Source organism: Corella eumyota, chromosome 1, assembly GCF_963082875.1.
Source record: "Corella eumyota chromosome 1, kaCorEumy4.1, whole genome shotgun sequence".
Classification (NCBI taxonomy): Eukaryota; Metazoa; Chordata; class Ascidiacea; order Phlebobranchia; family Corellidae; genus Corella; species Corella eumyota.
Window position 1 is genome coordinate 16,284,764 of NC_137490.1, and position 21,991 is coordinate 16,306,754.

The 21,991-nt window shown below is 29.7% G+C and overlaps 7 protein-coding genes across 7 annotated transcripts; 4 read left to right on the forward strand and 3 right to left on the reverse strand.

Moving 5' to 3' along the window:
• The first annotated feature begins 740 nt into the window (after positions 1–740).
• On the forward strand, positions 741–2,824 carry LOC145763527 (ubiquitin-conjugating enzyme E2 K-like). The gene is made up of 7 exons (XM_082574989.1): positions 741–921; positions 1,100–1,193; positions 1,453–1,594; positions 1,988–2,151; positions 2,268–2,335; positions 2,414–2,502; positions 2,610–2,824. Exons 1-6 carry the CDS (start codon positions 865–867, stop codon positions 2,483–2,485), a joined length of 597 nt encoding a protein of 198 aa, XP_082431115.1. The 5' UTR covers positions 741–864; the 3' UTR covers positions 2,486–2,502; positions 2,610–2,824.
• Positions 2,825–3,351: 527 nt separating this feature from the next.
• LOC145753872 (uncharacterized) lies at positions 3,352–4,523 on the forward strand. The gene is made up of 3 exons (XM_082570400.1): positions 3,352–3,473; positions 3,560–3,690; positions 4,341–4,523. The coding sequence occupies exons 1-3, from the start codon at positions 3,437–3,439 to the stop codon at positions 4,428–4,430; spliced, it is 258 nt and encodes an 85-aa protein (XP_082426526.1). The 5' UTR covers positions 3,352–3,436; the 3' UTR covers positions 4,431–4,523.
• LOC145753864 (farnesyl pyrophosphate synthase-like) lies at positions 4,242–5,988 on the reverse strand. Its single transcript, XM_082570391.1, has one exon. The coding sequence runs from the start codon at positions 5,945–5,947 to the stop codon at positions 4,901–4,903; it is 1,047 nt and encodes a 348-aa protein (XP_082426517.1). The 5' UTR covers positions 5,948–5,988; the 3' UTR covers positions 4,242–4,900.
• A 588-nt stretch (positions 5,989–6,576) lies between these two features.
• On the forward strand, positions 6,577–8,753 carry LOC145740772 (3-oxoacyl-[acyl-carrier-protein] synthase, mitochondrial-like). The gene is made up of 9 exons (XM_082558618.1): positions 6,577–6,700; positions 6,784–6,921; positions 7,040–7,180; positions 7,318–7,512; positions 7,597–7,780; positions 7,908–8,056; positions 8,172–8,372; positions 8,471–8,615; positions 8,675–8,753. The coding sequence occupies exons 1-9, from the start codon at positions 6,667–6,669 to the stop codon at positions 8,751–8,753; spliced, it is 1,266 nt and encodes a 421-aa protein (XP_082414744.1). The 5' UTR covers positions 6,577–6,666.
• Positions 8,754–9,045: 292 nt separating this feature from the next.
• On the forward strand, positions 9,046–12,493 carry LOC145755621 (dnaJ homolog subfamily B member 12-like). Its single transcript, XM_082571871.1, has 9 exons — positions 9,046–9,167; positions 9,517–9,668; positions 9,818–9,977; positions 10,195–10,340; positions 10,544–10,732; positions 10,965–11,056; positions 11,253–11,362; positions 11,628–11,800; positions 11,985–12,493. The coding sequence occupies exons 2-9, from the start codon at positions 9,536–9,538 to the stop codon at positions 12,098–12,100; spliced, it is 1,119 nt and encodes a 372-aa protein (XP_082427997.1). The 5' UTR covers positions 9,046–9,167; positions 9,517–9,535; the 3' UTR covers positions 12,101–12,493.
• Positions 12,494–13,500: 1,007 nt separating this feature from the next.
• Positions 13,501–15,840, reverse strand: LOC145740782 (nodal homolog). Its single transcript, XM_082558630.1, has 3 exons — positions 15,450–15,840; positions 14,505–14,715; positions 13,501–14,398 (listed from the first exon to the last, which is right to left on the reverse strand). The coding sequence occupies exons 1-3, from the start codon at positions 15,838–15,840 to the stop codon at positions 13,501–13,503; spliced, it is 1,500 nt and encodes a 499-aa protein (XP_082414756.1).
• Positions 15,841–19,433: 3,593 nt separating this feature from the next.
• On the reverse strand, positions 19,434–21,864 carry LOC145740791 (carbohydrate sulfotransferase 11-like). Its single transcript, XM_082558643.1, has 6 exons — positions 21,765–21,864; positions 21,314–21,522; positions 20,637–20,755; positions 20,322–20,522; positions 19,958–20,101; positions 19,434–19,782 (listed from the first exon to the last, which is right to left on the reverse strand). Exons 1-6 carry the CDS (start codon positions 21,862–21,864, stop codon positions 19,434–19,436), a joined length of 1,122 nt encoding a protein of 373 aa, XP_082414769.1.
• Between the last annotated feature and the right edge of the window lie 127 nt (positions 21,865–21,991).

Genomic DNA, 21,991 nt, shown 5'->3' on the forward strand with positions numbered 1-21,991 from the left:
GCAGCAACAACGACACTCTATTTGAAAAAATGCAGGCTTGGTTATCAGACAGTGACAATAGTGACCCCCATACTAACCTAGTAAAAAAGTCACAACCTGCTAAAATTGTTTCCCCTGAAAATGTCACTTTAGATTCTCCCAACAAAAAAATGAAACAAAATATGGTTAAAATATCATCTCCAAAAAATAAAGGCAATTCTTCGTCTGAAGAAGAATCTTCTTTTGAAAGACATGGAAACTCTTCTGATGAAAGTCAAGGATCTGACTGTGAACAAACACCAACTAATAATAATCCATCACCTAAAAGCAGTCAGCAACTGTCTTTAAATGTATCATTAGAAATTAATGAAAAAACTGATTCTGAAAATCAAACTAACTGTGAGGGATTATTGAAAGGTTGTGAGAAGGAAAATAGCCCTGAAAATTCACATGACAATTATTTAACAGGCTTTAGGGCTTTGGGTAAACACATTGAATATTTAACCAAAAAACATCATACTGAAAAAGGCTTTTTTGCAGGAGGTTATACAAAATAAACATTCAAAATATACTCTTTTTAAAAATTACTCATTCAAAAATTAAATTATATTATGCAGGGTTATCAGTAACTATAAAAAAAAATTTTTAGTTACATAACTACAACTAAAATTTATTGATTTATTTTATTGTTACAAAGGATTATAACAAAATATTTTTTCTTAACCCTTCATTTCTGTTCCAGTTTTCTTATTTTATTTTTATAGATGTTTTAACAAATGAGGTACATTTTTAGATGAGTTTATCACTTTTTTGTTAAATTGAATAAGTCTCAATTTCCTTCAATGCTTAAGTGAACCGTACTATATTTTATTTATTTTATAAAAGATGAGCAGTATTGCAGCCACAAGAATTCAAAGAGAATTAAAAGATATTAAATCTGAGGTAATTGTAATATTACCAGTAAGGCCTATGTGAATAATAAAGTAATTAAAAAATGTATATATATATATATATGTATAATATTAATAAACATGATTATTATTTTCTAAATTTTTTAAATTATTTTGGTGAAATTTTCATAACACTGTATTAAATTATATCTTTATTATTTCTTGTTTAGTGTTCGGGTCAGAATATTAAAATAACTCTACAAAGTGATGAGTATACTAACCTAAGAGGTGAGATAGTAGGCCCACCTGGAACACCCTATCAAGGTAATTAAAATAAAAATGTATGCAGTTGTCTATTAAGAAGGGTAGTTCGTTAAGTTATCTACAGATTGTAATTTATGGCAATGTGTATTATAAGGGTCATTATTTTCTTAAAAAATTAATACCGTTTTATTTTATTCTGATCACAATTTTCAAGGTTTCTTAGGTATTTTGCCTTTTAAACAAGAATTTTATATTTCTGAGATTAATAGGCTATACAAAGTTACATAACATTATAACAATAATTTTTATTTAATTTCAGGTGGTGTGTTTAAATTAGTGATCAAAATTCCAGATACTTACCCGTTTAATCCACCAAAAGTAAAGTTTGAAACTAAAATATGGCATCCTAATATAAGTTCAGTAACTGGTGCTATATGCCTTGATATTCTTAAAGACCAATGGTAAGTAAACTATAATTTTTTACTAGTGTAATAAAGAAAAAAGTTTTCTTCTATATTTTTATTGTAAAATTTTTGTTTATTAAACAAAAATAAATTAAATTACATGACTACCTTTGATTTAAATTGGAAGCAAAAACTAGCCTTTAAAAAAAAAATTGTGAAACCTTTTTTTGGTTATGTAACAGTTGCTGTTGTTACCTTTTTATTTTTATCTATTTGAGCAATATTTAAAAAATTAAATTTTTGCATTGATATGTTTTTAAAATCAAGTAATAAAACATTATTAAAATTTATCAGCATTTTTACATTGCACTTTACAGCTCAAAATTAGATTTTATCAACTTTTTCAAATGTGACACAATCATTAATAAGAATTATTTTTTAACAAATCAGGGCAGCTGCCTTAACTCTGCGAACTGTCTTACTTTCCTTACAAGCTTTACTCTCTGCAGCAGAACCGGACGATCCACAAGATGCTGTGGTTGCCCGTCAATATAAGGAAAATCAGAAAGCATTTCTAAAAACTGCCAAGTTCTGGGCTCAATATTATGCAAATGGTAACTACTTTTTTATTTATAGTGTTGCTTGCATAGACATATTTATTTCGTATATGAAGTTGTGCTTAAAATTTAATTTTTAATAATAAAAACATGGTGTTATTTAATTATATTAGCTCCAGGGCCTAAAGATCAAGACTGTGTTAAAAAGTTAAAATCCACAACAGAAATGGGGTTTTATAAGGTAAGTTTTTCAGTGTTTCCATTGTATTCTTGTGTTTACTTGGATTCATATTTAAATTAAAGATGGCTTTTTGTTTAGGAAAAGTCGTTGCAAGCCCTTTCCACTCAATCCTGGAACTTGCAAAATGCAATTGCCAACTTGACAAGTTGAGTACACATTCCCTTAGTGTAAGTATGAATTTTATTTTAATAGTAATTTAAAAAAAAATTATAATGCAGAAAAATTAAAAAAAGGCTTTTTGTTATTTTCATTAAATGATTTAAATTTTCTTTAGATTTTACACTTTTGAATGAGTTTATTACCAAAAAACTGGAAAAACATCAATGAAATATTTTCCAACTGCTCTATTTTTAGTTTAATTTTGTCTCATTATGAAATTCACTTTATTTTGTTGGTTCGATGTAAATTTTTTATGTTTATTGGTCCTAGTTTTTTTGATTCTCCAATTTTTATTTGTTAATAAAATAATTTTTTCCCCCGGAAAATCAAATTCAATTTGGAATACTAAAAATATTGTTAAAAGAAACAATATTTAAATTCTAAGTTTGTGATTCGAATGTTTTAAAAACAATTCGGAAGGGAAAGCTGATAAATATATTGAACATGTGTACAGTTTAGATTTATTTAAAAGTAACCGTGAAAAATACATAAATAAATAAACAATGGGCATAGATTTAAACAGTTTAACAAAAAATATAAACTAAGTCTTTGGAATTATAATAATTCGAATGTGTGTTTGCGAATCAAATAATAATAATTTATTTCTATAATATAGAGTAACAAATAAAAAAACAAGAAGTAGTTACATTCTTTGTTGCAGATATTCGATTGAAAAAATGAAGGTTAATTTGTTAAAAATACAGTCACGTTTCAAAATCAAGTTAAGGCATAACATTTATCTTAACGGGAACGGGCGAGTTTTTTATATTTTAATCAGTCGTTTTAGGACAAGTCGCTTATATTTCCACACGGCGAACGTATATAAAAATAAAAAATTATACAAATAACAGATTAAGCTAATTGGTCAATCATAAATAAGCTTGTTTTTTTAGATTTATTTTTTTTTGTTCAATCTTGAATACTGTGAATAATTACAGCAAAATGATTGGAACAACTTTACGACATCTTGTCAGACCAAGTAATTATAATATTTTTTTCTAATTTTGATTATTCATATTGTAAAAAAAACTAACTTGATAATCTGATAATAACTTTTGTTATTAGACATTCTGCAACAAACTCGAAAAATGTCTGGTTTTTCCAAAGTTCCAGTTTTTAAAGTAAAACCGTTAGGAGTTGATGGAAATATTGTGCTAGCAGTTGGTGCAACTGTTCTAATTGGTACAACTATTCTGGTAATTTATTTTTTATTAGTTTGAATAAAACGTGGATCTATTTTTAACACTTATATTGTTATTTTTTTTCTATATTTATATCTTTATCCTCGATGTGGGAAAGTCGAATGCGCGACTTAAACATAAAGTAACATCAATTACTCCGGCCCAGTCTCGAGTTGCCTGTGGCAGTTTGGGATATTATAATGATTATAATTGCCCGGTAATTATGCTGCTGATTAAGTGCTGGCTCAGCAGGAGTTCATACCGTTTATAACGCCTTACTCAAGGGCGCTACAGCATGAGCTCAGTGGGGATTGAACCCACGACCTCATGTGGGGTGTAGCAAGTGTTCGTACCACTACTCCACGCTGCCGGTCAATATGATCAAGGATTAAGAATAATTGGAGTTGTAGACTTTTTAAAATTTGGTTGTTTGGCTAAGGTTTTTAAAACCCCCTTCTAACACTAAACCCCTGTTATTTGTTTAATTTCTGTGGTCATTTTAAAATTTTGATAAAACGTTATAATAGGACAATAATGTTGCATAGGCTATCTAAAGTAATTATTTATTTGCATGCATATATACATACACAGATGTTTATTAAATTTTATATAAAAATCATAGTGTAATTTTTTTAATTTAAACGCTGTTAAATACTTTGTAATAGGTCCAATCCACTGGATACCTCTGGCCACAAACTCCCGGGGTTGGTTTCGATTACAAAAAAATTAAAATCGATTTGAACGAACGCGATTAATTTTTTCTTGATTAAATGATGTGAAAGATTTAAATTGAAAATTTTCTAAATTGTTTCTGGGTTTTATATGTTCATTAAACTTCACTAAAAATATCTTGATAATTTTTTTTTAATGAGCAACTAACTATGAGACAGCAGGTCCTTATACCAAATATTGGCAGTAAAGCAGATTTTTGTAATCACTTTATGAGTGCACATCAACATTTATTTGCTAAATAAGCGATTAAGTAATATTGCAATTAAGTAATATTGCAATTAGGAGTTAAGTTGTTATATTGCAGTTCATGCAAATTATTTGTGCAACAATTTAATATATTTGTGTTTTAATTACTCACACAATGGCATGCATTTGTGGTTTTTTGATAATAGTTATTTAAATGCATTTCAATTTTGAGATCATCATTCAAGTGAAGTACTGATATCTTATTATTCTGGTAAAAAAAATTACTGGTTGAAGTTGCTTGGATTTATCACTTGTTTCTTTTATATATTTTATTTAGTAGATCAAGAAATACAGAATGTGGTATTCTTGGGTCATCAAACTGAGAAATAGAATTGGTCAATTGATTGTATGCTGCAATTTCATACTCTTTAAATGCAGCTTCGAGGTTAAGTTCCTTATAAAGTTCTTTAATTTTTCCTACACTTTCACTGTCTTTGTTTCCATAATTACTCTCAAGCATTGCCATTTGTTGTGGGTTAACTTTTTTGATGGCTTGCACAATAAGCCAGGAGCATTTTCTGTCCTCAATATCGGTCCCTATTTTCCCAGTAATTTTTGGATCTCCGTAACAGTCTAAATAGTCATCTTGTACCTGAAACAAACAGCCCATTTCTGTTAAAATGCCACATGCTTTTGCATGTAAGTCTTCACATTTAATTCCAGCAATGTACATTGCCAATGCAACTGGTAAGTAGAAAGAATAAAAAGAAGTCTTGTACTTGATTATAGCCTTATAACGATCTTCTGTGAATATGTTAATGTCCACATCAGGTTGCTCAGAAGTTGCCATGTCAAGACTTTGGCCCATTTCTGTGTGTAAAATTGTTTTGTGAAAAAGATCAACAACATCTGCATACCATTCTTGATCTCGACAATGTTTGCGTAAAACAGTAAACACACAGGACTCGAGTATCATGCTATCATTAACTGCCTGATAACCAATACCAGGTTTACGGTACCAACATATCTGCCCTCGTCTTGTTTTTGATTGATCCATTAAATCGTCAGCCACCAGAAATGATGCTTGTAGAATTTCAACAGCCCATCCTAAAGTTAAAGCCAATTCAAGGGAAGACTCGGTTGTGTTGTTTTTACAGATGGAATTATATGCAGACACCACTGTTAAACCCCGAGTTCTTTTTCCTAAAGGTGCATTGTATTCTAGTAGGTCTTTAATTCTCTGTATACTCCAACCAATTCCATTTTCAGGATGACCATTTGCGTGGGAAAGTTCTTCCGTGATAACTTTAAAGTATTCATCAAATTGGTTCCATAAAACTTCTTTTGCATTCATTAGGCTTTTATTTAATTATTAGTTATGATAAATAATTACAAATTGTTCTAAAGCAAAATAAAAAAGATTACATATTTTAAAGCTGCGTCACAAATACCTAGGCATACTGCTGGATGGAACCCAGAAAAACCGCAAAACAAACATTATCAAGCTTTAGTGAGTAAGTCAGTTAGTTAGAAACAGACATATTTAATTAATAATTGAAGAATTTAAATTATACTTTTACTTTAAATTATATGAACTTGATTACCCTGATAACCCCATGTGGTACGAACAAAACAATTTGTAAAAATACGTTCTGACTGTTTTGCTAACAAAACCAAACGCCAAACTTCTTTTAATAAAAAGCCTCAAGCATGAATTTATATACACGTCGAGGATAAAAAACAGGGTTTTCAAAATAAATTTCTATATTTAGAACTTTTCCCCAACTTAAAGAAATTATTATTAACATATTTTAAAGTTTAATATTTTATGCTTAGATTGTTTAAAATTTCAAATAGGGGGTGTGTGAAATAGGTTTATATACAGCAAAGGTCACGTGACAAGGATTTGCAAGTCACGTGGGAAGTAACTTGTTTACAATTTTTTTCACGTGTTTCGCATAAATTAACTAAAATACATAAATGCTTAAATTAAGTAGTCGATTATTTGCTAATTCAGCAAATAATTTAAACGAAACGAATGTTACTTTGTTACGATACTATTCAGCTAATAATATGGAGGCAGGTGGAAGAAAAGTTATGGTAACAGGTTTGTATAAGTTACTTTGATATAGTACCTTTAAAATATTTTTTAATATTAAATACCTTTTAACTTTTATGGTTGTATTATAGGAATAGGAATTGTTTCGCCCTTAGGTTGCACCTCAAAGCATGTTTGGTCAAGATTATTAAATGGAGATTGTGGAATAAGCAACCTGAATTTAGAACTTAAGGATCTGCCTTGTACTATAGCAGGTTCTGTTCCTAAAGGTAATACTAAATTGTGTATTTTTATAAATATTTCAAATATTTTTATTAAAGAATCTTATTGTAAAAGAGATAGAGATTTAAAGGCATTTGTCCCATTTTAGTTTTGTAATTATTACAGGAAAAGATTCACCAACACAGTATAATGGAAAACCATCTCGATCAATATCAGAAGCCACAGGATTTGCAATAAAAGCTGCTGATGAGGCTTTAGCTGATGCAAACTGGAAACCTGACTGTGATGTTGATAAAGAAAGAACAGGTATATTTCATTTAACATAAGCATACATATATACATATTGTTTTTAACTATGTATTTAACTAAACATTTTTATGTAAATAAAACACAGTTTGTTTTTAAAAAAATGTAAACATTAATGTTTTACTTTTTTATTTCAGGAGTTGCCATGGGTATGGGAATGGTTGATTTGGATGCTGTAGTAAACACAGCAAAAGATCTTTCAACAAAGGGTTATAGAGCTGTGAGTCCCTACTTCGTACCTAGGATCTTACTCAACATGGCAGCTGGACATATAAGTATTAAACATAAACTGCAAGGACCAAATCACAGTGTGTCAACAGCATGTGCTACAGGTTTGAAAGTATATTTTATAAAAAAAAAGATTTTTCTAACAATTACTTTTTTCAATTGGAGTTCTCTAAATTTTTAAATGTTAGGTGCACATGCAATTGGGGATGCATTTCGATTTATTAAAAATGGGGATTGTGATGTAATGGTGGCAGGTGGTTCCGATGCATGTCTTAACCTTCTGTCTCTTACTGGCTTTGCCAAAGCCAGAGCTCTTAGTGCCAATTTCAACGACCAACCTGAGAAAGCATCCAGGCCATTTCATCCAGAGAGGTTTTTGTTTTAGTAAAAATAGGCCATAAAGTATCTTTGATATGATTTTTATATATTTTTTGCTCCTTAGTTTATTATGTAGTAATGAATTACATGCCAAAATTTCTAACTTATTTATGCTTTACAGAGATGGATTTGTTATGGGTGAAGGTGCAGCAGTTTTAGTATTGGAAGAAGAACAACATGCAGTAAACAGAAATGCAAATATTTATGCTCGTGTTCTTGGTTATGGCTTGTCTGCAGATGCTAACCACATTACATCACCTTCACCTGAAGGTTTTTTTTGTAGTAATATTATGCAATATAACTGACAACAATAATTGTTAAACTTAAATTTTTTTAATGATGCATGTTTGACAATTTACTAATGGAGTTATTTATTTTTAAATAGGAAAAGGTGCTATACGGTGTATGCAAGCTGCTATCAGAGATGCAAGTTTACAATCAAGTGATGTTTTCTACATAAACGCCCATGCCACTTCTACACCACTAGGTGATGCTGCTGAGGTAAAGGCAATAAAGTCATTATTCGGGGATCATGCTTATAACTTAGCCATATCTTCCACCAAGGGAGCTGTTGGTCATTTATTAGGTACATTATTTTTGACTTTATTTGCTTTCAAAGTTTTATTTTGCTATTAAAATAGATATGTTAATAATTTACATAAAACATGATACAATTTTAATTAGGAGCTGCTGGGGCAATAGAAGCAGCGTTCACAGTATTATCTTGTTATTCATCCCAACTTCCACCAACCATTAACCTGGATAAAACAGAAAAGGATATGGATTTAAATTTTGTTCCTTTAATAAAGCAAAGTTGGGATAAGGAAAGGTAAGTTAGTAACTGTTACAGTTTTAGTTTTTTAATTATATGTATGTGGTTGTTTTTAGGCGGATTGCTTTGACGAATTCATTTGGATTTGGGGGCACAAATGCAAGTTTATGTTTTTCTAATTATTTTGCTGCTTGACACTTTATCAATACACATTTATTAACAAAAATACTGGTTGTTTTTTAAGCTTTATTTATAAATTTTTAGTTGACTAAATCTTATCAGCATTCATATTATAGTTAACTGAGTGTTTTATAAGTTAAACCTTCTTTTATAAATTTTTGTTATAATATTTACGCGTAATTATTTAAGAATACGTGAATCTGTTTTATGAAATCTTTATTAAAAATTATTTTTAAAATCGCACCGATAAAAGTACTTACTTTCTTTACAAGCCAAAAGTTTCTACTTTTCTTACAAAATAAAATAGTTTTGATTGACGTAACTCGTAGTTTTTTACTTTAAGGTTTTTTAAGTCTTACATCACTTTTGCTTGTTAAATAATTTAACTAGTAGGTTAAATTTTCTTTTGGTTAAGAAGACAATTTTTAGGTAAGTAAAGCAGTGTTTTAAGTTGAAAATTATTTAAACGTCGTAAAAAATCAATAATCAGCTGTTAGATTAAAGAACGGAGTAATTACTAATTAGTAAGATTATTGACATTCGCTGTGGCCTTTACTTTTTGACAAAGACAACACAAATTTCGAAAGTTATTTAAATTAGTAGGCGAATATAGGTGAACATAGGGTCAATCTACATTATATTTAAGGGATTTCTATTAAAAATTTAAAAAAGACTAGCTTAGACTGTTAAAGTGAATACTGGCTGACTGGTTAAATATGAATATGTTGATAAAGCTTTAGAAATTTTATATATACTGATTCATGTGATTTGTTGACAGAAAAAAAAAAAAATTTATTATGGAAAGTAATAGAGGAGATGCAGAGAAATGTATTAAGATTGCCAATATTGCTTTGTTAAACGGAAACCTTAAAAAAGCTGAAAGATTTGTTCTTAAATCTCTGAAACTCTACCCAACAGATGCTGCAACAAGTATGTTATTGCTTAAAATAAATTAGTTAATAAATGCTGACATACTGCATTAACGCCTTTACTTAGGCCCTTACAATTACATTTATTAAGTAAATTTTATAATAAAAAACATAGTAAAATCAGTAAAACTAATTATTTATTTTTTTAAGTTCTTTTAACGAAAATCAAAAGTGGTGAAGCAAGAAAACCTAATGTTAATAGCACGGAAACTACTTCACAGAAAATACCAGATACCTCAACATTACATGGAAGCAGCACGGAAGAAAGTCCACCCAAGTACACACCTACACAAAAGAAGTTAGTTGATAAGTAAGTGAAATTTAAGTTATATATCTATTTATTAATTTGTTTAAAAAATTAAATTAAAAATCAATTTTTTGGCATACTTGATAGAGTTTTTGTGGCCCTTTAAAACCTTTGGTGCAGTTACAAAAGTAACTACTTCTACTTTAAATTAAAGTGAGTAGGTAAATGTGAATAATAGTAGGTTGCCTTATACCTAAATAAATAAAATGTTATACTTTAGTATAAACAAATGCAAAGATTATTATGACATACTTGGAGTATCAAAAGATGCTAATGAATCAGAACTGAAAAAGGCCTACAGAAAAATGGCCCTTCAGCTTCATCCTGATAAAAACACAGCTCCTGGTGCAACAGAAGCTTTTAAAGGTAAAGTTTTGAGTTATTTTAGCTGCTAAAATTCAGTTATCAAAAGGTTAAATGCCTGTGCTATTTAATAATCTCTTTTTTAAGTGAATGGCATGTTATATTAAAACTTAGGAGACTGGGCTTCATAAAAATAACTTGTTTTAAATATGTTAAACTCACTGTACTACATGGTTTTATTTAAAATACTCCTTAATAATTTAAAGCTGTTGGAAAAGCTTTCTCGATCCTTAATGATGCAACATCACGAAAGAGATACGATTTGTATGGCCCTGAAGGTGTAACAACTAGAAGAAGAAGACGGAGCAGCAGTGGTGATGAATATGAGTACAACGATGGAGAGTTTGATCCAAACGAGTTGTTTAATATGTTTTTTGGGGGTGGATTTCCAAATGGTAAAAAAAAGCTTTTTATATAATTGATTGAATTACGTATACTAGTCAAAAGCCTGCCATACAGAAGAAATTTTAATTATTGTAATGTGGTCGCAACTCTTTATTTATATTTGCTTGGAATAATCATATTTTGTTTGCCAATAAATTGGATATAGATATATATATTGCCACCAAGCTCTATTGAATATAGATTTATATGTTGATAGCTGGCCAAAACTCTTCTTTGTTTTAGGAAATGTTCGGGTGTTTCGTCGTGGAAACACTTATTATTATGACAGAAGAAATGGTGGTAATAGACCTGAAATACATCATCATCAACAACAAGTTAGTTATTTTTTTTTTAAATATTGCTTTTTTGATTTAGACTCTTAATAAAGTGCTATTTAATTTTTGTTTATTTTATCACCTACTTAGGATTTAACTTTAACATAGCATTATCTTTATGTTTATTATTATTTTTTTAGTTTATTTATGATATGAATTATTATTCGAAGTTTATTTGTTTTTTATTGATTTACAGAGCAATTTTGGAGCTATTTTCCAACTTTTACCAATCATAATTATATTTGTTCTTTCAATTTTGGGAAATTTGCTTACGCCAGATCCAGCATTTAGTCTAAGAAGACACGGGTATGTGTTATTCTAAAAATAACCTTTAGTAGGACTGTTTAAAAACAAGTTGACAAGCTAATAGCTAACACGACACATTGCATTCAACATATTATTGTTAGCCTGTTAAAATATTATTTTCAGGCTTTTAGTATCAATATTTTTGTTTAAAAAATACCTTATCTGACAACAATAGGCTACCTTTCAATATTAATTAATTTTATTTAAATTATTATGTTATTCAAAATAAACATTTCTATTTTAATTTTATTTCTATTAATTTTAGAGAATATGCATATGGTACACAAACCAGCAATCTTCGTGTCCCTTATTTTGTTAAATCCGATTTTAATCTTTACTATAAGAAAAACTCTAAGAGTTTAAGACGATTGGAAGAATCTGTTGAATCTGAATATATTGAAAATTTAAGAAACAAATGTTATCAAGAAAGAGTAAACAGTAAGTATTAAAAAGCAGGTTAAATTAGATCTTTTTAATAAAGTTAATGACAATTTTCTATGTATTTTTTATAAGTTTTTTCTTTATTTAAAATCTAAAAGACAAACATTTTACAGTTACATTTACAACCTAATCAATTATTTAAGTAAGAAAAAAACATTAAATATTTTTGCTTGTTTTACAGAGGAAAGTATTCGTCGTAAAGGAGTTTATTTTGGAAGTCCTGATATGGTGAAAAGATCAGAAGGAATGAAAACTCCATCCTGCGAAGAACTAGAAAAATTATTTAACAGACCATGAGAATTTAGCACATTTTTATTTAGGAACAAATTTATGTGCAGGGTTGTTGAAAACTTATCATTTTTTTTTTGTAGATTAATTAAACTGGAAAAGATGTAAAAAAATAGTGCTTACGGCAATTGCATTGATATAAATACAAGACCCTTTTTTTAGTTATTTTATTTAAATTTTGTGTTATAAATACAATGTTTTAATGCATGATTAAACTGTGTTATAAAATGATTTTGTGGCACTTTAATAAACAAATTTTTAATAAATGTACAATTCTAATTTGGTCAAAATGAAAAACTTTGCACACTTTTATCTTTGGCTGAGATTGTATATTTAAATTATTTTTTTAATCTGGTATAAATAAGATTCAATATATTCATTAAAAAAATTCCTATCCTACTTAGGTTTAGTTTTTAAGTATGTGCAATTATTTATTATCATATTTGACTGTCATACTGTTTTTTTCTACATATGACAATATTAATATATATATTTTATGTTTATTTATAGAAAAATTAACAAACTGTTAATTATGTTTGTTTATTTAAACATTGCAAAACTTTAATGTGTTTTTTTTTTGTTCAATTTCAACAACATATTTCATTTTCAAACAATTTATTTTGGTAATTTTTGTTTTAGAAAAAAATTTGGCACCACCTATGTTTTTATTATATGAGATTTTTGTTGTATTTATTATTATTGTGTATTGTAACCTCTTTGTAAAATGCTCGAGTGTTGTTGTAACTTAATTTTTTCTTCACAAAATAAATTTAAGAAATGTGTTTTAAACAGTTGTATTTTTAATGTAGGAGACAGAAAAATCTTTGATTATGAGAAAGTACTAGTTACAAATATAGCTTTTGACTGTAAGATATAGGGAATTCTTTATATAACTTAAAAAATCTGTATTGTAATGAAAAGCCGTGCCTGTATATGTAACGCGCTAGACTTTTCATTCCCTTAAAAAAGTCACGTGCCCAAGGCATTTTTTGTTTGTATCGAACGTAAACTTAACGTTGTAAGCTTGACTTATAGGCTAAGCGCGAGAAAAACTAAAAGGCCCTAAAACGTTTTAGGCAAGTTTGTGTCGCAACTATTTCAAAAGCGCTTTAGCTAAGTAAGAACTGAAATAAAGTTAGCTTTGGCAAAGTAGTAGGGAGTCTTATGTATGTCTATCATAAGTTTCAAAAGCAATCTAATAGTATAACTACCAGCGAACTTTACAGATAAGACTATTACATTACTGGTAAAGTAAAAGATATGACAAAAATATATATAATGATTTTCAATTTTAATATAAAATGTAGCGTGCAAAAAGTAGGCGATATAAAAAACGAAATATGTTGAACAGTACAGGAACTTTGAGGTAGTAATAAGTAAAAATATAAAAATTTAAAACAGGGAAATGTCTATCTGCAACCACATTCAGTAACAATCATATCTTCGTGGTCTCTTTGCTTAACAACATCTCCTTCATAGTAAAGAATACTTAAAGGCTTAAGCTTAGTGGGCACACAACAAGGCTGTGGAACGCCAAGTTCTGGTCTGTTAGTGGCGATAAGCCCTTGCATGTAAGCATGGTTGGTTGGACGGCTACCACCGTTAACTGGAATTCGGCATTCACCAGCGCATCGTTTGGCGTTGTATTTTTTCGGGTAAATGATCCAAGATCCCCAGCCTACTTTTTCAAAGTCGACTTCAAAGTCTACGACTCTGCAGTGAGTTGGTTCTTGGACGACGTGTTTTGGATAAGAAATACCGAATGGAGATAACGGTGCTGGCGTGACTTCCTTTTCGTCGGGTTTCTTTTGTTCAATGACAATGACGTCATCAACTTTTTGTTGCTTCCAGAAATCGTCTTCGTTGGTCGCTTTAGTTGGATTTTTTGCTTTCTCTTCTGGAAATTGGTCGGAAAATTCAAAATCGTTGGAAAATCCCAACTTGGCTTCTTGCACGCTGCGCTCAAGTTCAAAATTGTTGGAGTAAACGTCTAAAGTTGTTTTAGTAAATCGGTTCACGGTCTTGTTTTTTTTCTTCTTGTTAGTTCGACGGCGCTTGTTTTTTCGGTTTCGTTGGTGGCTCGATCGACTTTTAGTGGTGGCCGATCTTCGGCTCCGAGTGTTTCTTGCATTAGCGACGTCCATTAAATCGAAATGCTTGTTCGTCGAGTATACGAATAACATTGTATTACTTTCGACCGATCGTTTAGATCGTGCTGGTTGTTCGATGACGTCACTAGATTGTGACGCGGATTCTTCTTCGTTTTTGTACCATGTTCGGACCGCTTTGGTGGCGTCAATAACAATTCTGTAAAGAGAAAATATCGGTTAAAATCATGATAATATTTTAATTACTTATTTTTATTTGTTTAGTTTTAGATGTAAAACTTGTTAGGTTTAAATTTTAAACTTACTTTTGACTTGTCGGATTACGGCGAGCATTGAATGCAATTGAGCCAATCTTAGTTCGCTGTCCCTTTCGTTCGTCCCACAATTCCACAGTGGTGACGTCAGAGTATAAACGTGGCAAAGTGAGTTCAATCTCGGCCATTCGAATTCGTTCGTGGGGCAGGATAGCTGATAAATCAAACACGAGCACCCATTTGTTGGATTCCTTGTACGATTCTGCAATAAAAAAATCAGGTTAGCTTTACATTTCAATATATTCTCGAGCATGCTTTCACATATGTGTTTGTGTTAAATGTTGTCGGGTTGTATAAATCAGCGCGAGTTGTGCTTTTGAAGTGCGCGTTTTATTGCTTTAGAACGAGCGATCGGGCAAGTGATAGACTAAACAATGTCGCTGCTTACAAAGCGGACATTGTGGCGTAACAATTACCGATTAGTGTTAACAATAACCGTTGACAAATGACGTGGTGTGTCAAGATCGACCCGTGTACACATAACTGTCTGATGACGACATAGCCATGACGCCATATGCATAAATCAAATTGATATAATTTGTAATAAACGCGACAGAAACTTTACGAGAGGTCACGTAATTAGAATTTGTTTTGTGTGTTAATTTCCGTGTTGGATTTTGTTGTGTTTTATTTTCGACTGGGGCGCGGGGCTTAAGCGTGTAAGAAACCCATCGGAGCGTTGTCGTGTGAAAGGTCCAATACACATCGGCGTCTCAAATGCCTTGTGTAATTCGCCACTTGTGCAATTCAATTATTTCATCGCCAATCTGATTAAAGCTTTGTCCGGGCTTAAAGCGTGTGTGAGTTATTTTTCTGATTATCGGTCTGATGTCTTCGTTTTTTTGTTGTTGTAAAACTGATGATTTTGTATGATTGTAGTGATATATTTTACATTTATTATTTTAATTAATAATTTTTTTGAAAAAATCAACTTACCGATAATATCGAAGCTTCGTACAACGTCTGATCTTTTTAATGCTTTGGTGTGTTTTCCATTAAATGCTGGCAACACTTGATCTCCTGATGGAGATTTTCTGTGGTAAAGTTGAATCATGTACTCGGGCGATCGAGCCAACTTATCGTCTTTTAAATTTTGGGTCGAGCGAATATGCTCTAAGACACGGGTATGAAATCCCATCATGTGTTCTGGTATATCTTTGGTGAGATCGGGAGGTGTTGGCGCGACTGGCCGGAAACCGACTCTCGGGAGCTGGCCGTTTGATTCTTGTTTGACGTTCTTCAGGTAGTCGTGAAGTTGCGATGAAGTAATATGTGAGATTGTGATGATAATAATGCAAAGTCGAATAAGGTTGATTTGGCAGTTCATTTTGTTCTTGGTTAGTTTTATTAGGAGGCTATTAATTTTTAAATTTTATATCTAAAAAAAATATTTTTTTGATTAGTAAAATTTTAATAAACTAATAAATTGTTTTCAAATATTATTTTAAATTGTTATCATTTTTTGTAATTTTTTATCTACATTTTTGCTGCCTTTACTAACTTTCAAACTTGTTATTCTTAAAAATTGAATACATATCTTGCTAAATAAGATATCAAATCTAAATAATCCATATAATCCAGGTGGTAATCCACTCATTGTTGCAAACCGATAATTGAATGACGTTAGACCGGTATGATAGCTTTTTATAACGGCTCTTTCGCTCTTCCCCCTTTTTCTTTTTCTGGACCACGCGTTCGGATGCAACTTGCTCTCTCGTTTTCACCCTCTCTCGAATTCCTCGGCTCTTCGCACCTTGCACGGCGAGAGAGGCACCTTGTCGGTTTTCTCTAATCTCTGACCTTGAAACAGCTTACTATTTGCTTAGCAAACAAGCTTACAATGTAAATTCGTATGCATGAACTGACCAATGCGAGTCCTTGCCCATGAACGTTTATGTTTACTTTGGATCAATTTGCATTAATATTAAAAGCACCGCTAATAAAAGTCACAGCGGGCCAAAATGAACAAACTTAGAACCGTATGTTCTTTCATGTAATTTAACTTTGTACTAATTAGAAAAAAAAATCTTACTCCTGTGACTACATATAAAGCTATGCTTCGTTTTCGTATTGTTGCATTTTTGTCCTAGCTAATGTTGTTTAACTTTTTGTACGGTACTATAATAAAAATAAAGACTTAAAAATACTAAATTTTTTTCAAAGATTTTAATTAGAATTGAGGAATTTATATTTATATATTACGGAAATTCATTCTTTATGTATAGTTTATAAAAAGAGGTAAAAAAAAGAAAAGTTATTATAAAAATTAGGCATGGACTAGACATATGTTTATTGGATTATTGAAAGCTTAAATTTGTTTTCTAGACAATATTCTATAGAAAAATTATAAAATAAAATTTAAATCCGAACTCTCGCAATTCGTAATCCTTGCGAAGTCTGCTATCGCGTGACGTAATAGCTGCAAGTCTGCACGTAGATTAGGCTTCCGTTCTAGGAGTTGGAGTCGCGCGCTCCCCAACGTTATCTAAAGGGAAAGAATGAATTTCCGTAAGGAGAACGATATCACACTTCGGAGATCGGCGCGCGCATGCGTCGACGTTGCAACAATTGCTTTTGTTACGTCATTGTTTAAAACAATAGAAGTGGCCTTAGAATCTTTGCGCGCTACTGTTGCGATATGACTAAATTGATTGCCGAACAATGGCACGTTTGTCTTCCATTGTGTGCGTGGAATATCCACCGAACGCACCTTTGTATCGCAAGGAAGAGCAATTTCTAAAACACGTGTGCAGTCGTATTAATATACGAAATAATGCATAAAACTGAAAAGGGTTTGAATTGAACAAATTATTTAATAAGTTAGAGATTGTTTGTTAATATTTTGTACATGTTGTAAAATTTATGGTTACCTTGATTCGAAGATTTTGTTTATTAAGTTAAACTTGGACTTATTTTATTATCTTTTATTTATGTTGTATTGTTTAGTTAATAACTTAACAACAACATTGTATTATTTATATTAATTAATCAAATAATTTAAGTGCTGTAAAACTATTTGTTTTATGTTTCTATCAATGGACGCGTGACCTTTTATTTGCTTTGCAAAGTTTTAATTAACTTTGTTGTATTACATTAAAGAATCGGAACTTTCTTATCTTACAATTGGCAATCCTAACTTTAAACAACCCCGACAGACTTGGGTTCAATCCTCGGTGTTATCAAACGTTTTTATGATGTTTGCTTTACACAAGTTTTTGTTTGCTAAGTGTGGGTATAAAAATTAAATTGATTATTGTTAGTAAATTTAAGTAATTCTATAGTAACATTTATTTTAGTTTATAATTATAGTTAATGAAACAATTTGGCTGTTTGTTAAAGTGAAGAGTCATACAAAACAAAATATCTAAAAATATTATATGATAATTAAATGAGAACATTACTTTTATATATTTAAAATTAAGTTATATAATTTTTGTTAAATTTTTAAAATATAATTTAATAAAGTTTTGTAAATTAATACTCATTTTTTAATAATTTAATATTTGATAAATTTTATAAAAAATATGACAAGCTAAAAACAACTAAAAAAGGTTGTGTTCGTTATAAGTGCTTATCTAAACTTGTTTTATTAATAGTTTATATTAACAATTATTTATATTTATACTTATCATTAAAATTATTTTACTTTGTGTTTAGTTTGGATTTTTCTATTTAACTAAGTGTTTCACCAATCAAAATTTGGCAAGCGTTTGTTCATTATTTCTTTTTAAAGTTTAAATATATTTACACAAGATAATTTCTTAATACATTTGTGGAAATCATTAATGATAAGTCGATCGTTTGAATCAAGAAGAAATGCCCGAACCCAAGGTGTTAATAATGTATATAAAACAAGTCTTGATTTGTTTGCTTACTTTAGCTTTCTGTCTTTTGATTGTAATCCCTACAGCTCACGTGGCCTATTGAACGTCTTAAGTTTATATATGCCACGTGTTAAAAAACTTTTAGGTTTAGTTTGTTTATTTTTGATAAGAAATTGTCGTTTTGTTTCATTTAAGTTTGTGTTTGAAAATTTTGTTACATTTAAGTTTGTGTTTGAAAATTTTGTTACATTTAGTGAAGTTTGTTTTAGCTTTTACACCTTCCCTGATGAAAGGGCTTTAATAGAACGCTAACGATTTTTTTTACATAAAATGCCTTTTTTTGAATTAAACTGGCATTAAACTGATTTAATACTCAGGTAACTCACTTCTTCACATTTTTTTTTAAATTTTGTAAAAAATATTTACGTGATTTTAATGTTGTTTATATTTATTGCCATCTGTTTCTAGCGTTGTTGTACGTCGTTCTATTTTATCGCCCTTACGTTTGACAAATCGCTCGTTTTATTTATGCATTTCAACAATAGAATATTGCAATGGAAGAATAGACCATTCTTATAGCACAAGGACTTGATTGTTTATTGGCCGTTTTTATTATGATTATCAAAACCGAACGAAAGTTTCCGATGTGGTTTAGAGGCGTGATGTTGCAGACGCACTGCGTCATCTGATGTTCCATTAATTCGAGATTTATTCGTATTTTTAACACCTCTATTGTTAGGTCCTTTGTTATTCAAATCGTTCTTTTGTTCTAGAATAATAGACAAGTCAGTCATTTGTTATTATATTGTTGTTTCTTTTATTCGAAAGACAATGGAGAAGAATAAAAAAGTTTTATTTAATGATGAACGGAGCACACTTTGTTATAATTGAAATATACAGAAAATTAATTTACTTAACTTTTTAATTAATTAACCAACACTACTACTATTCTAATACACATTACAATAACATTTAAATTTACTTTTTGTTTATTGGGTATTATTACAAATATGCAATCACAGGCTGCACATCAATTACAAAACATATGCACATATGGCAACAATTCATATAATACTATTTTACATAATAAGCTCATTCAAGAATATCCATGATACAAATAAGGATCATGATTTAAAACATAAAAATCTTCAGCGTAGATTAATCTTAAAATTTCGACATCTTTTTTCAAAATTTTCATAAATGCATTTTTGGTAGCTTCATCTTTGACTTTGGTTAAATGCGAGGATGGAAAAATAACTTTGGTGTGTTCTTTTCTGATGTCTTTTTGTAGATAATTTAATAATCTGTTTGATTCCTGGGCTAGATTTTCAAACCTGATGACGTAACTGTAGTTATGGTTACAGGGCATGCATAGGTTTGTTTGTGGTAACCAGTGAACGTCCATTTTGTCTATTTCGTCATTGTTGTATTGTTTGATAATAAACCTGTCAATTTAAATGGTCAGTTAATGTTTACAAATTAAGTAAAAAAATGAAAGATTTTCGGTAATTTTGCCATAATTATTCTTAACTTACTTAATCTAAATTCAATTTCAAATTTAAAAAGAATAGAAATGATAGTTGAAGTATATGCTAATACATGTTATGACGTATTTCTTACCTTACGAATTGTGCGAAGCTTATTTCTCCAGTTCTTAATACTTTTACATATTTTAATACATCTTCTTTTTGGGTTGAGTTTAAGAGTTGGAATTGCGGTAATAAATTTATGTTTTTATCTTTCATTAACACCAACACTGGAAACCTAAAAGAATAAATTTTTGTTTAAAATAGCAATGGTTATTTTGTTGCTTAAGATAATGTTAAAAACATGAAAATAAAAAATTGAAAAAATTGTTCTTGATCAGAAAAGATAATTTTTAGAAAAAAAATTCTTTTTTTAAATATATTTTATGGTGTTACAATTGTATTTATTTGGTATTCCTTACTGTAAACAATTCTCTTAACTTAAATATTAAACTTACCATGATTCCATTCCATGCATAAAGTTTTTTGCTTGTTGTTTTGCGATCATTTTCCCCACCCGATCACGGTAGGCTCTGACGTCAGTCCTGTTCGTAAACTTGTCGCTAAAAGCCGACACAAGTCGCTCGAATGGATGACGTGTTAGAAAGAATGTCACGTGACTTTTTAATTTTGCCAAAGCGTCGTCTTCATTTTTAAGTCTATAGTCGAAAAAATTAAAACTTTTTAACCTTTTTTAACCTTTAGTCATATTGTAATTTAAAAAGTGTGTTTTAAAATAAAATTAGTTTATATTGAATAAAATAAAGACTTGCTCTGAAAATTGTTTGTTGGGAATTTTGTCATAAGCCCATTCTCGTAATAGTTTTTGATCAATTTCGTCTTTGTAACCCCCTAAACGTAGAATTAGGAGTTGCCATGTAGTGCTTGCTACCTATGTTAAAAACACAACTCATAAATTTATGAGTATATTTAGTAATTTAAATTGTGTTTGATAAAAAATAATTGCATTAAAATATTTTTGAAACTTCAATGTAAAGGAATATTAATTTCCTAAAATGTAACAAAGTTTTTTTTATAGATAAAATGTGCATTTTAGCTAATGATATCCGTTTGCAGCAACTATTATATTTTATTTCCTATAAACTATATCTTATAATGTTATCAAAAAAATTTCGACCATTATTGATAAACAAACAATGCATTAAGTATAGGAAAAGTTAAATCTAAACCCAAACGCACGCTGAAGTCTTAGATAAGACACACAAAAGGACAGTTCCTTATATTAGAGCTCGTTATCAGAAGACAAATTGATATAATGCGGAATTGGCGAAAGTATATCTTATCAGATTATTGTTATATATCTGATAATTTTTGATTCCATGACGGAAAGGTATTTTGTATAACGCGTATAAGGCATCAAATGGTTGGACGAAGATTACTTAACCTTATGTTGATTTTTTATATTATTTTTATATTTGTTTAAAATTACCTTTGGCGTTTCGCACATAACTACTTTGACGTCATCGTTGAATTTAAAGCTAGAAGTCAAAAACGATTTAGAATTTGTTTTCTTTTTCTTTGAACATTTATTCTTAATATCTATCATTCTACTTCGGTATGGTTCTTCTTGTGATAATTCATTTAGATTATACTCCAATTTTTTCTCAAACGTTTTATCAATATCATTCTTTTTAAGAACTAAATATATTTTATGTAATTTTTTTTATCAAAGTTTAAAAATACTTGCTCAAAATACATCGAATTGTACGACCGCTAGATGATAACAGTGAGTTGTATTCTGAATGTTTTTTTTATGCCATATAAGCAAAAAATCATGCTTTTTATTAAATTTTGTATAACTTGCATTTTATTTTAAAAAATTATTTTTTGTTGTTGGGAAAATATGTTGTAAAAAATACTTTTGTTAAACAATAACTTACCTTTTATTAAACCTGAATTTCGTAGAGCCAGGTTGTTTATGTTGATGGTTATATATAAAAATATTGCTGCGTTAAATCCGATAACCAATTTTCTTACCATTTCTTTATAATATCAAGTTTAATTTCTACTTAAAATAATTTGTTTTAAGTTGAGTAAATCCCATAATCATTTAAGTCCTTTGTTTATACAGTTTTCCCTATTCATAATTTTTATTTTATTAACTGAC